The sequence below is a fragment of the Euprymna scolopes genome, chromosome 24 (genome assembly GCF_053919585.1).
Source record: "Euprymna scolopes isolate OS-2025 chromosome 24, ASM5391958v1, whole genome shotgun sequence".
Taxonomy (NCBI): domain Eukaryota; kingdom Metazoa; phylum Mollusca; class Cephalopoda; order Sepiida; family Sepiolidae; genus Euprymna; species Euprymna scolopes.
This window is the reverse complement of record NC_136505.1, coordinates 57,917,993-57,933,852: the sequence shown is the minus strand read 5'-3', so window position 1 is coordinate 57,933,852 and position 15,860 is coordinate 57,917,993. Positions and strand designations below refer to the sequence as shown.

At 32.2% G+C, this 15,860-nt stretch overlaps 1 protein-coding gene across 10 annotated transcripts in view; it reads right to left on the bottom strand.

Moving 5' to 3' along the window:
* The window catches only part of LOC145246721 (transmembrane protein 245-like), a 189,937-nt gene that overhangs the window by 40,924 nt on the left and 133,153 nt on the right, over window positions 1-15,860 (bottom strand). For 5 of the 10 annotated variants that reach the window (XR_013863156.1, XR_013863155.1, XM_080108466.1 and 2 more), the window contains one exon: window positions 1,429-1,504. The exons of the other annotated variants lie outside the window; for them this stretch is intronic. Coding sequence is in view for 3 of the 5 variants with exons in the window: in XM_080108466.1 (XP_079964592.1) it covers window positions 1,429-1,504 (76 nt within the window). In the remaining 2 variants the exon portion in view is untranslated. The remainder of the gene's footprint in view (window positions 1-1,428; window positions 1,505-15,860) is intronic. 10 annotated transcript variants of the gene reach the window in all.

The following is a 15,860-nucleotide window of genomic DNA, read 5'->3' as shown; positions in this document are numbered from 1 at the left end:
GTCTCTGACCTAGAGATGGTGCACACTATTTTTCAAGGTCAAAGGTTAAGGTCGGGACTTTGCTAGTGTGTGTGTGTGTATATATATATATATATATATATAGTAAATCCGTATTCCTGTCTGTTTGTTCATAATAAGGTCAAAGCATATATATGCATAATATATATATATATATATATATATATGTTTTGACATCATAACAGATTAAGTCATACATGACATCAAAGAAGCTGACATCAAACATTAAGTCATGTAATGGGAGGGGGGGACAAAAAGTGAAAATAAAGATTCCTATGTAACGCCGGGCAGCCTTCTAGTACGTATATATATATATATATATATATAAGTAAAGTGGTTGAGGACGACCCAAAGGCTTTGTTTTCTTTAGCTACTACATCAAAATTTGGGAGAGGGTGGCACTCCTTTCCCAGGACTACTTCCTTTACTTTGAATCCTCACTTTATAATGCTGAGCATGTTTCTTGACATGACTTAGTTTCATTTTCTTGTTGCAGATATTGATGGTGTGAGACTAAGAAAGCACCTTCTGTCATAGACGTGTGTTAGGAGCAAAGATGCGTCATTGAATTCGTGGCAAAAGTGCATTGAGAATGGTGATGATTTTGTAAAAAAATAAGAGCAGAGAAGGTTAATCGTTTTTATGGTACCGCTTCTGTCTTTGTAGCTCTTCAACTTTTTTAGTTAAAAAGAAAAAAAGAGGCTTTACTTTTGGAACGATCCTTGTGTGTGTGTGTGTATGTATGTATGTATATATGATGATGATTGTAAACGTCTTGTCAGACGAGTGCCACTCCCCCAGACATTTAAAATCCATGAGGCCAAATGCCTGAGGGAGTATCTATACAAATATGATGTTACAGAGTCTTAGCTTTGTACGACAGCTAAATCTCTCTCTCGGTTCAAAATGTTGAGATCCAGCAACAAGCAAGAGCAAGATAGCCAGCAACAAATTAAACTGCAGACCAGCTTAATGCGGGTAATGGTCTTCCGCTTTATGGTTTTTTAAATCAGAGATTTGCTTCTCCTAGAAAGGTTGCCTTTACCACGGCTTACGGGAGCCCTCTCCACCCCAATACACATATACACACACACAAATATACACGGTGCTAGTTGTCCGTTGACCCCAAAAAAGAGTTCATGTATGTATATATATATATATATATGAACTGAATGCCTCCAGCTAAAGGTTGAATAAGTAAAAAAATAACTCTTTTATGACCTAAAAGTTGATGCTTAGTGGCTAGAAATCCAAAGAATTAAAACAAAATTCAAATTCTCTTTAGAAAGTTGGAGTGGAGAGAAGCGTCATACATGCCTGGCCAAAAATTTTCAATTCAAAACTAAAGCAAAGGCTGTTTTCACAGTGTCCAGAAAAGATCCTGTGTGAATGGAATAAGAAAGGGTGTACCGTGTCATGCCCCATGGCGTACGCTTGTCACCATCGTGCAAATGGTCTGGTCGCTTTAGAGTCACAGCGGGCACACCTGTAGTCGTAGTGCAGGAGGAGCAAACAATTATTGACAGCAAAAGTGATGCAGGCAACAAGCGGTTAGAGAACACAATGGGGATAAAAAAAAAAACAACAATTTTCAAACAAAAACATTTCAGGGTGAATATTAAAGAAAATGAATGTGAAGGCTGTACATTATACTACAGAACATTTTTGTAATGTAGAAAAAAAAAAAGCAAAAACCTAAAATAAGTGTAAGCAAAAAATAAATAAATAAAAAATAAAATAAGAAGTGAAAAAAAAAAAAGCTAGTGATGAATAGCACTTTGTTGTTTAAAGACAAACCATTAGATCTTCATTAAATTTTTAAAAGAAAAAGCATTTCTGGATAGAAGTTTCCAGTAAGATTTGGAAATCTTCCAATCTAAATCTAGGAATATATCATTTTGCTAACTTTATCTTATATCCTTTTATAATATGAAGGGGAAAAATCTGTTTAAATGTATGTATGTATGTATGTTTTTCTCGCAAAATCTTTTGACAGAGGTGACAGATTTTCACAAGATCAGTATCATTTTGAAGCTCAACCCTTCGGACAACAAATATTGAAAAAAAAATGGCCAAAAACATTAATTGCTTCACCCTCAACTGTGCACTTTCCTACAGGAAGGGGTAGCAAAAAATCGTTCCTTTATGACAATTTAGCCAAACACGCATGCGCAAAAAAGTTCTTTCTTGAATTAGTTTAAATATTAAAAAAAAAAAACAGCAACCTAATTTCGCTCACGCAGTCATAGACCAGTCGGTATATTAGCAATGTCGCTATCTTAAGATTGCATGTTCATGCCTAGATATCAGATATATATTTGTTTTGATTTTTAAAGTTTTAATATTGAAACAGGGTTATTTATGCCATTTTTCCTTTCTATTTTTTTATTTTTTTTATTTTTCCATCACGTTCGTTGTCTTTTGTGTGTTTTTCTGATTTTTTAAAAAGTTTTAATAAGTTTTGATTTCCAGCCATTTTAATGAATTACCTCTTCAAATAAAATCCTATTTGGCAAAAATAACTTCTTTTACTAAAATTATTTCACATTAAATCTACCATAATGCATTTCCTTTTTTTATCAAACAATTCAGTGAATTACTTTGTGAAATAAAAGTTCTATTTGAAAAAAAAAAAAAAAAATCATTTACAAAAATCTGCGTATGCATGTTGATATGCAGATGTTTGTTCTTAGTAATGAAGACAGCTGACCTTGTGTCTAACTTTGCCATCGTGGGGGAGGCAAATAAATAAGGAAGCCCTTCTGTTTTAATATGTGAAAGAGAGCATCCCAATGGAAACAAAGAGTTGATAAGAAGTTTAAATAAGTTGGCAATGTCAAGTTTATAAAGGGTAGGGAAAATCCTAACTTACTTGGCCAGCACGTGCTTCAAAGGGTTGGTCGTGTAAAAAAGAAAAAAAAAAAAAAAGAAGAAGAAGGAAAGAAAGGCTAAAATGGTAACACTCAGTTGGTTTTATGCTTGACGATCACGAGCGACGTATACTGTCGCTGTTTCTATGCGAATGAGACAGGTGAATAAAAACGGACAGAAAGCGAACAGTGAACAAGTTGGAAGAAGGCGTGCTACGTACATAGTCTTGTGCAAGTTAACTCGAAAGAATGTCAAGTTTTGGAGGTTGTTATTTTTTTTATTTTTTTTAAATTTTTTAAATTACATTTTCACCCCAAACAAGGCGCATTGCCACTTTGGTGTAGGGGGCTACTATCAAGGCCAGCAACTACTGGGGCACTATGTTGGGATTTGGGCAGCAAGATGTCAGCTCACGTTGCACTTGAACTTCTGCATGTCAGTACAGTTGGGGAAGCAGGAACTTGGAATGGAATTCCAGAGTCTAGCGGTTCTGGGGAAGAAACTACTGGAGTAGAAAGATCTTTTATATCTAGGGATCTCTACTGTGTGGGGGTGGGATTTAGCTGCCTGTCGGGTTTGTCGAGGGTGTCTATGTCGTGGGGGCACAAGTATCTGCAGTTCGTCAGAGCATTCACCATTAAAATACTTGTAGAACAGGCAGAGGGATGCAACGTTTCGTCGATGGAACAGAGGCTGAAGCTTAGATGCCAGTTCAGGACCTATCAGATTGACGACTCTTGGAAATTTTGACAAGAGTGTGTCGAATTTACCTGAGAAATTGCTAGTTTAATCATAAATCTAGAACACTCGTTTAATATAGTTAATAAATACTGATTGATGGCAATTAAAACTGATACCAAGTGCTTCAAAATGTTGAGTTCTGCATTGTACTTTGAAAGCAGAAGAATAGAATCATTCTTGTCACACCTCTTTTATTAATCTATATCATCAGTAATTTTTCTATTTCTTTCTAACATTTCGTTTTTTCCTCATTAACATTCATTATAGCAACATCAGTCCAGTCTTTATCACATATTTGTTTCATATGCTAAACTGCTATTTAGCATAATAGTAAGAGTGTTCCCTAATGAGTAAGGAGATTGGGCTTTAATCTTCGGTTGAGTCATACCAAAGACTTAAAAAAAGTAGTACTTAATGTCCTCTTAAACACTCAGAATTATAAGAGGAAGATCATGGTCAAATGGATTAATCCTGGGAATGGAATGTTGCTCCCCCTACACAACAGCTAATGAAAAGGGAGCTTTTAGGTAGACCTTGACTATAGTTAACCATTTAGATTTGTTTTATATAATAGTATAGATTGTTGATTTCACCATATAATACTGCTTGGTGAGATCAGTAACAAATACAATTCTCATGTTTTTTTTTGTTTTTTTTTTTTACATAGGTATAACCACTTATCAAGGGCCAGAGACCACTCGAGGATAAGGGTTAAGAATGTACAGTAGTCAATTGGACAATATAGTAATCGTTAGTAATGGAAATTCGGTAAATTTGTTAACTTATATGGAATGGCTCATCAAAAACTTGTTTACATTGGACTTGAAGACAACCATATTGTAGTCAGCTGGAAAGCAGGAAAACGGAAGACAATTCTACAGGCGTGCAGTTCTAAGAAAGAAGCTTTGTTCATGGAATATGCGTTTAGGTTTAGGCACAGATAAAGAGTGGGGGGAATTATTGATAGTGTTTTCAGATAGACGAGTGTTTCTTGTGAAAGTTTGGCGAGGGAGGACCTTAGATTGAAGCTCAGTCGAACAGCATATTATGAATAACACAACAATGAACAAGGTTCACATGATGCAAATCTGGTTACAATTGATGTTCTGTGGAACAATAACGTGGCACAATAGCCTGTTTGTGTTTTGTATTGTTAAAAACCTACATCTGTTTTATATTACGTTTTATATACTACGTATGTTTTCATGCATGAATCATTGTTTGCAAGTCAAAAGTAAATTTATTTGAAAAATGTGTTCATAGGCCGCTTTGTTCATAGTTTGGGGTATTCATGAACTGAAGCATGACTATATATCATTTTGAAGTTCAAATAAGATCTTCACTTAAATGGTCAAAGCAAATAAATATTAAAATCGTTGGGATTAATAAAGATAGCCATCAAATTCATTTTCCTGATAGAATTTAAATCAGTGTTGGGACAATTAATTGGAATCAGAACATTTTGGGGAATTGAAATTGGTATTGGAAAATTTTGTGCCGATTTTCCAATCTGAAAACGATTCTTTTAATTGTTTTTTTTTTTTTCATTTGTATCATTTGGGTTTTTTGGATTACTGTTTTCATCTTCAGTGTTATTTCCACAACGTTTTGGTGGATGTAACCTCCGATCTTCTCGAGGTGCATCTTGTTGAACTCTGTAATCTTTCCGTCGAACTCAAAGATTCCAGAGTTTGTCAACATACACTTGATAAAGGTTGAACGTTACATCGGCTGAAACGTTGTGAAAATAACACTCAAAGTGAGAACAGTAATCTGAAGAATCAAAATGATACGAACGGAAAAATAAACAAAAATAGAAAAAGCAATTAAAAGAATCGCACAAGAGGCACAAAATTTTCCGATACCCATTCTCATCTCAAAAATTCAGAAACGTAATTGCTTTTTTTTTTTTTTTTTTATTTTAAAAGGAATTTTTCATTGTACTAATGATGACATAAATATTTCTTGATTTTAAACTATCAGAAAAAAAAAACAATATTCCTGATCACACTAGGTATTACCCCCACAAGTAATTCCAAAATAAAAAAGAACAAAACAATAACACTTTAGCTAAATATATAGAGGTTTTAAAAAGAATCAGAATCGGTAATTGTATCAGAATCAGGAATAATTAATTGTATTAGAATAGGGAAAAATATTGAAATCGTCCCATCATTAATTTAAATGCATAAACAAAGGAAATAAAATTAAAAAAATTTTAACAAAAAGAACAATTTAAAATCTGAACAAGCAAAATAAAATTTAAAAAAAAATAACAAAATTTGAACAGGTGAAAACAAAAACACATTAAACAAAATAATTTGTACAATATTGAATGGCCTTGTGCCACACAAATTGGTCCGAATATTAGATATTGTAAAAAACTGAAAGGATTAAAGAATGAACAGCTGTTTTTTTAATGAGTTATATATCAGGAGACAATATCTTTGATCACACTAGGTTTGGTCTGTCTGTTTATGGCAACTCAACCCTAATGCTGAAATTATAAAACCCTTAGTAAACAATTTCTTGTATATAAGTAATCGAATACAAGTTGTTTTTTTTTTTTTACTGATAGCTGAGATGTGTGTGCGGATTCGTGAACGAACCTATGTCATTTCCTCCTACATTCTTAATCCAACCTTAATTTGAAGACATCTGGTAAGTTAGTCAGTAACATATACAAAAGAATTTTACTTAAAAACATTTTTCTTTAAATTTTCCTATCAGTTTGTTCAAGCTGGGGATGGGACATCCTACCGGATGTCAAACATTCACCTGCTAACTCAAATATTCCAACTGAGAGATCTTTTTAAAGATTCTGACCGTCCCTTTAAGTGCAATTGTTTGAATCTCTATTGCACTTAATTCAGCGGGTATATTTTCCAGGTAGTTTTTGAAATTCTTTTTTATGAGTCCAGTTGCTCCTATAGTTACTGGAATTATAGAGATCTTCCTAAGATTCCATTTTCTTTTCATGTTATACATGAGACCTTGGTTTTTTGTTATCCTTTCCCTTTCAGCTCTGTTGAACCCAGCATAATTGGGGACACTAACTTCTAATGTTGCTTCTTTCTCCTTGTCCCATATCACTTTTTTTTTTTTTTTTTTTTTTAAATTTTCTTCCTTTGAAAATTGTAACGCTGGGTATAGGGCAGCCAAACCATCTGCCAACATTGCCCTGCTTTTTATTGAAACCAGCCGAGAGCTCTCTTTAGTATCCTCATCGTTCCCTTAAGTGCAATTGTCTGGATCTCTTTTGCACTTGGTTCACCAGGAATATTAGTTAATTAGTTAGGTAGGACTTCAGGTTCTTCTTCATAAGCCCTGTGGCACCTATAATAACTGGTATGATTGCCGCATGTCAGATTAAAGACTTCCAAAACAGCTCATTTATGGTAAGTTGACCAAAAGTAAAAGAAGCATAAAAAGACATCGGAAATGGTTCAAAGACAGCCAGTAGATGTCTCTCAAACAGTTTGGTTTGTATTCTGACTCGTGGGAAAGCCTAACTCAAAAAAGATGTTCTTGGCATAGTATAAGTCACAAACGGGCGATGATTATTGAATCTACATACTTTGATTATCATGAAAGGATTGCTATTTGGAAAGACAAGGCAGCCAGCACCTCTGCCACAGAATTATCTTACAGGTGCCCTACATGTGGGATATATGCCAGAGTTTGACTTGAACTGACAAGCCATCTCTGGTTGGTTGGTTGTTTTTGTTTTACGGCATATCAACCCTTTTCGGGTTATTTAATGCCGAATCCAAAGATTTTGAAGAAAATTTTTTTTTAATAGAATATATTTGTTGTTTTCACGTCGGTTTCTATTTAACTCATAGTTGGGACCTTAACAGGTACTACCACTCCGGGTCAGAGTGGACTTGGGAGTAATGGTAATTAAAGGGTGGCTCCACACTCCCCAAAGCCCACAAGCTGGGGCCTCACCACTGGATATAGTATAAGGTCATATCCAGGACCCCCATTGAGGGACTTTTACCTTCTGCAGGGGGTCAGTCGGCGTATTCTAATGCCCCACCGACAGGGCCAGCCATCTCTGGACCCACAAATCAACTACATGATCTTTGTAAGCAATGGTCGAACATCACTTCGTACTAGTACAGATGTAGTGAATGAGGAAAAACAGTCAGTTTTCTTTGTTGCAACAATCTTTATTTCATATAAAAATTGATATTTTTTTTTTGTTTTTTTATAGTTCTTTTTAGTAATTTGAACTATTTTTACCTTCACACCCATTGGAAAGTACTTAAAAAAATAAAGCATCTTCGTTTAATGTTTTAGTGGGAGGTGTGATTTGTGGTTTGCATTTAACCAAGAGGGTTACCCAGCATTACTTGGGGCAAAAGTGTAAAATAACTTCCATCCCTCTTTCCCTTCCCATCCTTTTTTTTTTTTTTTCGCCTAGCCCATAAAAAAGCAGTTTCACCTCTTTCTCCCTACTCCTTTCTGGATACAAACACACACAACTCGAGTTGGCATAAGGGAAATAGCTCTGTGAAAAAATAAATCAGTTACTTCCCTTCACATGATAACATTAAAAAGTGCATGTATATTTTGATAACATTAAATGATATAAATAGCCATTTGACCCCAAACAATGAACCTCTTTTTCTAAATTTTTGATATTATTTTTCCAGGGTTATGCCATTTAAAAAAATACCAATTTTGTAGAGATTTGAGTATTTTTGATATTTGGAGAAGTATTGTCAACAAATGGATGAAATGCATCAGAAACTTCAACAACAACACACAGCATTAATTACAGAAAAGACCCAATTCTCCTCAACGACAATGCCTGACCACATGTTGTAAACCGAACCTGCAGAAGTGAACAAATTGGGTTATGAAACTCTGCCTCATCCTCCACACTCTCCAAACCTATCACCTACCGACTACCACTTTTTCAAGCATCTTGACAACTTTCTGCATGAGAAATGCTTCAAAAACGCCTTCATCGTCACCAGAACACAAGATTTTTACATTACTGGCACAAATACACTTGATTTGCATTGACTAAAGTGTGTTGATTCTGATGGTGCATATTTCGATCAATAAATGTTTGTTTGAGCCAAGATATGTTCATCTGAATTTAAAAGTTAAAAACAGCAAGAACTTTCTTGTCACCCTGATATATATATATAGCATATACTCTAACAGAAAAAAAATCAACTAGGTATATGTATATATGCCTAGATACTAACGAGTCCAAAATTTCTGGCCTCAAAATTTTTTTTAGGTCAATTGATATCTTTGTAGACGGTGTAATCTCAAAAAACGTCTGAAATTACCAGGTATTATTTATCAATAGATTTTAAAAAGAATAATATGGTGACACAGAAAGCGTTTGTATTGTGTCCAGTTATTTTTAAGTAAATTTGTTGAAAAATAATTCTTTTTATAAATCAAGTTATATTTAATTAAAGATATTTTTAATTATCTGTTGAAAAAGGATTTTAATATACTAAAGTCATATTTAATTAATGTTTTAAATTGTTCAAAAAAAAGAAAAAGATTCCTTTTATTTATTTTTTATGATAAATTTATTTATGAAAAACTGAATTTAATTTGTCTTCTGTTCTTTTTAAAAATGTCCCTTTTCTAATTCAATTTAACTAATTCTTTTATTTTCTTTTGTTAAAAAAGGATTTTAGTATACAAAAATGTAAATGAAGTCATATTAAGGATGTTTTAAATTGTTCATTAAAAAAAAGATTCCTTTTATTTTTTGTAATAAATTTATTTATGAAAAACTGAATTTAATTTGTTTTCTGTTCTTTTTAAAAATGTGCCTTTTTTTTACATGATAATTCTGATTAACTAATTCTCTTTTGTTTGTCCAATACAATTTGGATTTAACTGTTTTCTCTTATTTTAAAAATCTATTGATAAAAAAGTGCCTGGTAATTTCAGATGAAGTTAAGGTTTTTAAGATTACACTGTCTACAAAAATATCACATGATCTAAATTTTGCAAGGCCAAATTGTTTGGCTGCTAAAATACATCAATACCCATAACTTTAACTGTGTAGTCTCTATTTGTACACAGTTTTTACCACATCAATGTCTTTTTTATAAATTATTTCTTTGATCTTTTTCATCTGTAATTGGGTCAAGTATGTCAATTAGTACTGTATAAACATCATAGATAGGGGCTTAACTTTAATAAAAGACAATTATGTCTATACATATGTATTGAAATAAATATGGCTTAAAAGCAGAGAATGAAATAAAATAAAAAATAAAATACATTCAAGATGGCTGAAATTATGGAAAAAGAACAAAACAAAAAATAAACAAAAAAAAAACAATGCAAAAAAAAATAAACAAACAAAAAAAAACATATTTTCTTTTCTTTGTTTTTATAGAAAAATCCTCAATTTTGGAGAGGTGGCTCAAATAAGAACATAGACAATTTACAACAAAAGGTGCATAACACAAAATGAATGACAACAAAGTTTCAAATGGATTAGCAGAATGGAGATTTAATGAATGTTATCTTTCACACAGAATTGATTTGTGAATTTCCACTTTCTTTAAAGAGGATTCTGAAAAATTTCTACTTCCTTTAAAGAGGATTCCAAAAAAGTATTACAAAGTTATAAAATTTTGTTCAAATTTTCAAAAATTAATTTAATCTTGTGTGATATTAATATGGTTTAAGTCAGAGGAGGAGGAGGTGGTTCTATTTAACCGGTGCCATCTTACAAAAAACAAAACAAAACAAAACAAAAAAAAGAACAAACTTTCATTTAGAAACACAATTGTAAAAAGGTCTTATATATATATTAATTTAAGATTTAGCATGTAATCAATGATACCCCAAAGTTTCAAAAGAAAAAAATCAGTAATAACATTTTAGACAGAGGGAGGGAGATGCATTGTACATGCCTGATGATATGTTTATTGTTAAAAAGAGAATAGCACAGGATATTTGAATATGGACCAGCATGCAATGAAATTTATGTATGCTTTTTTTTTTCTTTACTATTCATAGATTTTTTTTTATAAGAACCTATGATTGTTCTCTGAAACATTTCTTTCTAGAAACATTGATTGCAAATTATGTTTTTTCCAAAGAAATAAATGTTTGGAAAATGACTAGATTAAGACTCTCCTCTAAAAAAAAAAAAAATGAAGAAAAAAGAAAAAAAATAGAGAGGAAAAAAAAAAACAAAAAACAAGAAAAAATAGGGAAAAAGAAAGAAAAATGAAAACAATAAAAAGAAAATGAAGAAAAAGACTAAGACTCAGCATCCAAATTATGTTAGCAGTTGAAATGAACAGGCTTAGCATAACAGTATGTCTTATGTCACTCAAATCCCTTTTCAATCTCATTCATATCCAAATCCTTTCTAAAACATAAACCAACTGGTAAGTTGTCTTCTATTATATTAAGATAAAAAGAGCTGTTCTTTATATTAATTTCTTAGAGTGATATCCCTTGCTTGTTGTTGTGGATTATTGACTGGAAAACAAAGATGGAGATTTTGATAAACGACCGGGTGTCTGTGAAAGGAGATATTTGAAGAGTAAACAAACACCAACGATTTTCAAATTGAACTGGTCTGAGATTTCCATAAAAAAAAAATCAAAAATTTATATTTTCTTCATATAAAACTATATAAATTTGTATTTTTACTTCTGACAAAAATAAAATACTTGAAATACTCGTAAATTTTCTAACTTGTAAATTAAAAGGATAAATTTTTTTAATTCTATTTCAATATAATAATATAACATATGCAAATTAATTTACTGACAATGTTTTGTGGATTGAATGTCTGTTGTGTAAATACTTATTTTTACTAAAAGAAATCTACATCAGGGCTCTACATTGTGAGTGAAACAGTCGTATTTGCGAGTGATTTTTCCAAGTGGCGACTAGAAATAATGAAATGCTTATCTTTTGGCGATTGTATTTCTTTCACTGACAATCTTCCAAAGCTCACTACTGAATGAAAAATATCTTTTGAAGTTTTTTTTTTTAATAAAACGAACAAAGTTGAATTATTTAAACAATAAAAGTTTAATAGAACAATATACTCCATTTTTTTTTTTATTAATGAAGGTTGTTTAAAAAATATCTGATGAAATTAGAATGTTTATACCATTAAGTATCCATAAAATTTGTTGTATATTTAGAATTACATTTATTTAAAAAAAAATATAGAAAATCTTTATTATGTACATAATCGTCACAGAACGAAGATGTCATATTCCAAAAATCATATGGGGTTGGCTAATAACTTTTCTATTTAGCTAGTAAACGAAAATATTTAGTTATCAAAGATCAACTAAAGATAAATTTGTCCATAGAGCCTTGTGTATTATCATTTAGTTTAAGTAATAATTAAAATATATGAAAAGAAATTGAAAATAAAATAAAAATGGGAAATTTTATTTTCTAATAGAAAAACTACATCTTCTATTTTTCAGTTGATGAATTTATTTTTGGCATTAATGGATTAAAAGCACTAATCAGTTTGTATTAGAATAATATATATTGTCATGGTTGCAACATTCACTCTGAGTCAGTTGCGCTGGCTTTTTCCAACAAGTTCACCACGTCCCGAACACGGCTGACCAGGCACAGTGATCCAAGGTTACTTCCGTTATGAGTGCAAGCTATTCATGGTTCTAGCATCAGACATTATAAAAGTGAGGACCCAGAATCAGTTCAACATCGTGCTTCTCTGTCCAGAGCCAGGTTTTGAGTTGGCCACCACCACATTTCTTCCAACCTGGTGGTGATGCTGGGTCAATGATTTCACGGATGAAATCACCTGGTTGTTATTGAAAGATGTGGCTGAACCAACGAAGGCATCTGGCAAGAAGAGACTTTTGGAGGAAATGGATCTTGCAGCAAGTGTAAATTGCACTGCTAGAAATAAACTGTTGCCAGTGGACATGGAGGATGCGGCTGGTGTAGGCAGTGATGGTTGGATACCTCCAGGTATTGCAGCTATAAAGGAGAATGGTGTGGGTAAGAGCCTGATAAATTCTGACTTTGGTGCTCAGTATTATTTCTTTTTGAGACCAGAGCCACAATTGAAGTTGATAAAAGGTGAAGCGAGCATCGCTGATGCAGCTGAGGTCATCTTCCTCCCTTTGGCCTGTTGCGGTGTTAATGGAGCCAAGATATTTGAATTGATCAACTTCAAGGGTTTCCATGTTAAGGATAACCAGTTGTTTTTCATTTGGAAGAAGACCTGCAGTCAGTAACTTTCTCTTATTGGTGTTTATCTTCATGCTGATCTTTGTCAATGGACAATTGAATGTCAGCAAAGCTTTCACTCAATATGGTGATATACTAGTGTAGTCGAGATCCAATATTTGTAGACCACAACCTTCTGTTAGAATGAGATGGCGGCAAAGATTTATCCACTGATATCAATAATGCTGATACTATGATAATTACTGCAACAATGTTTATTACCTTTTTTGTAAAAGGGAAGCAGGACAGCATTGCTCTAGTCCTGAGGGAATTTTTCAGTTTCCCAGACAGTGGAGACGTGGTGAAGGTTTGGGACCAATATGTTTGAAGATTTCAGATGAAAGGCCATCTTCTTCGCCCACCTTATTGTTTTTCAGTTTTTGATGGTGTCCAGGATTTCATCAGTAGTGGGAGTATAGGGGGTGGAGTGGTCACAGAGTCATACTGCAAGAGGAACAGTTGGAATCTGAGGGGTTTGACTGGAATGGTTAAGCAGCGAGGGGAAGTAATCATTCCATTGTTGGAAACACTCATCAAGATTTGCGATAGGCTCACCTTGTTGGCTAAACAATTGCTTCGTTACTGCCTCTGAATGGTTTTGTGGTTGAATACTCTACAGCTTTCTGGTAATAAGATATATATATATAATATTTTTAGAAGTGTAAATATAAATTATTTTTAGGTTTTTTAAAAGACAACATTATTTTTTAGATTATTCTTATATTTAAGAAATTTGAAAATGAGTGTTTTCTTTATGCTTGGAAAAGGTGTAGCCTTTGAATGATTTTTAAATCTAGCTTATTTAAGATGCTGAACGTATATATTGTTAAAAAAAGAAGCTTGAAATAATAAAATATGAAAGAATAAATGTTTCCTTTATGATTTCTGAAAAATAAAGTAATTTTACACACACGCAAAGTTTTAAATGTCAGTTCAAAGAAAGCTTTTTGTTTTTTTTTGTTTTGTTTTTTTAAATCTTTTAGCTCACTGTTGAAAATATTGGTACTGATGCATTATGAGGACCATTTTATCGTCAGAATTGTCCAGATGGTTTACAGAAAATGCAAGAAGGTGCCGAATGAAAGTTTTGTGATTTTTTTGACTCAAACACTGGCCAATTATTACAATGAAAAATATATTATTTCTGTCAATATGAATCTAATTCAATGACAAATGAAAACAATATTCTTGAATAATTATCATCATAAAACTTTTAAAAAATTAAAGTCAAGAAAAAACATTCATTGTTAGATAAGTTTCATGAATATTTATTTTCTGAATAATAACCAACTGATAGCGAACAAATTTTTACCTTTTATATGATTTTTCATGATTTTTTTGTTAAAATAAATATTTATAATATTTAGATTTTTTTTATATAATAAATCAACAATAGCAACCAAATGTTTTCTTAGTATTTTTTTGTATTAGGGTTAAGGCGTTCAGCATTTCAGCACTGTCCAGAATTTTTTGTAAACCACCCAGATAATTCCGCGATAGAATGCATAAGTACCAATGTTTTTAAATAAATTAAATATAGTTCCATGATTTAAAAGCTAGTATAAATATATTTTTTTAAATTTTGTAAACATGATGGCTACATCAAAGAAATCAGATCTAAATTAGCAAACGTTTCTGGAAATAAACATTACAAACAGAAAAAAAATTAAATAAAATAAAAATGAAACAAACAACAAAAAAGTGTAGCCTTGTCAAGAAAAACCCATCAACAAACAAAAACCAATAAAAAACATTTTCTAAATAGTTGAACTTGTGTATTCTCTTTTTTTTATTATTAAGATGGAAGCAGACTACTTTTTAGTGAATAAGTAAATATGGATATGGTGATGGTTTGCCTCCATGTACATTAACGGATTATAGTTAATGTTCAGAGAATGAAGGCCTGAATGACATCATCCAAAATTAAAGACAAAAGCATCAAAACGTTTTCAAGTTGGCAAATTTAGATGTAAAAACTGAAGAAAAGCAAACATTGCAGTCAACAGTAGAAAAAAACCCGGCTGAAATGGAACCAGACAGAAATTTTCTTCATTTAGGCTACCATTCAGATTTTTTTTATTTGTTATGAACAAGGTAACCTGGCATTGCCCAGAGCAAAAGTGTAACACAATCGCTATCCCTCTCCTTTTCCTCCCCCTCTTTCTTCTTTGCTCAGCCCATTCCTCTCTCGACACAAATACACACAACTCTAGTTGGCCTAAGGAAAATAACTCCGTGAAAACAAATCAGAGTTACTTCCCTTCAGTGGCTGGAAAACAGACTACATAATAACATTAAAAGATGTTAGTGCATCTTAATAATATTAAATGGTATAAATAGTCATTTGACCCCCAAAATATTGAATCTTTTTTTATGTTTAGATATTATAAATCCGGGTTTATGCTGATTAAAAAAAAACGCAAACTTTGTGAGTGTTTGTTGTTTATTTTTTTAGTTTTAGTCGGACAGAGAGACATTTGTCCTTTATATAACAGAAGAAGGTTTGTCAATTGACTTATCTGACATTATGACCAAAAACTATTTTTGAGGGCCAAGGAGTCATCAACTTGTTAAAAGCAAGAGCTAAATCAAATTTAGAATTCTTTAGATACTTATTTTTACTCTTTTCTGACCTCTTTCCTTTTTTTCGTCCTCCTCTTTAATCCCCTGTTTTCTTTCACTGCTCTTTTTTCTTTCTTTTCCTCTCAATATTTTTTCTCATTCAATCACCCTTTTTATTCTCTATTTTTTTTATTCTCTTTGTTTTACTCTTTGTTTAATCTCTCTCAATCACCCTTTTCTTTTTTTCACTTTTTAGTATGTCTCAAAGCATCAAGCATACATGGGCAGGACGTTTTTACATTGCTATCTTGCAAAGAAAGAAAGAAAGAAAAAAAACAAAGAAAAACCCGTCCAGCCATAGGTAATGCAAAAGAAAGAAACAGATAAGATTTGTGCAGCAAGAGATGAGTAACTTTTAAATCTCTAACAAG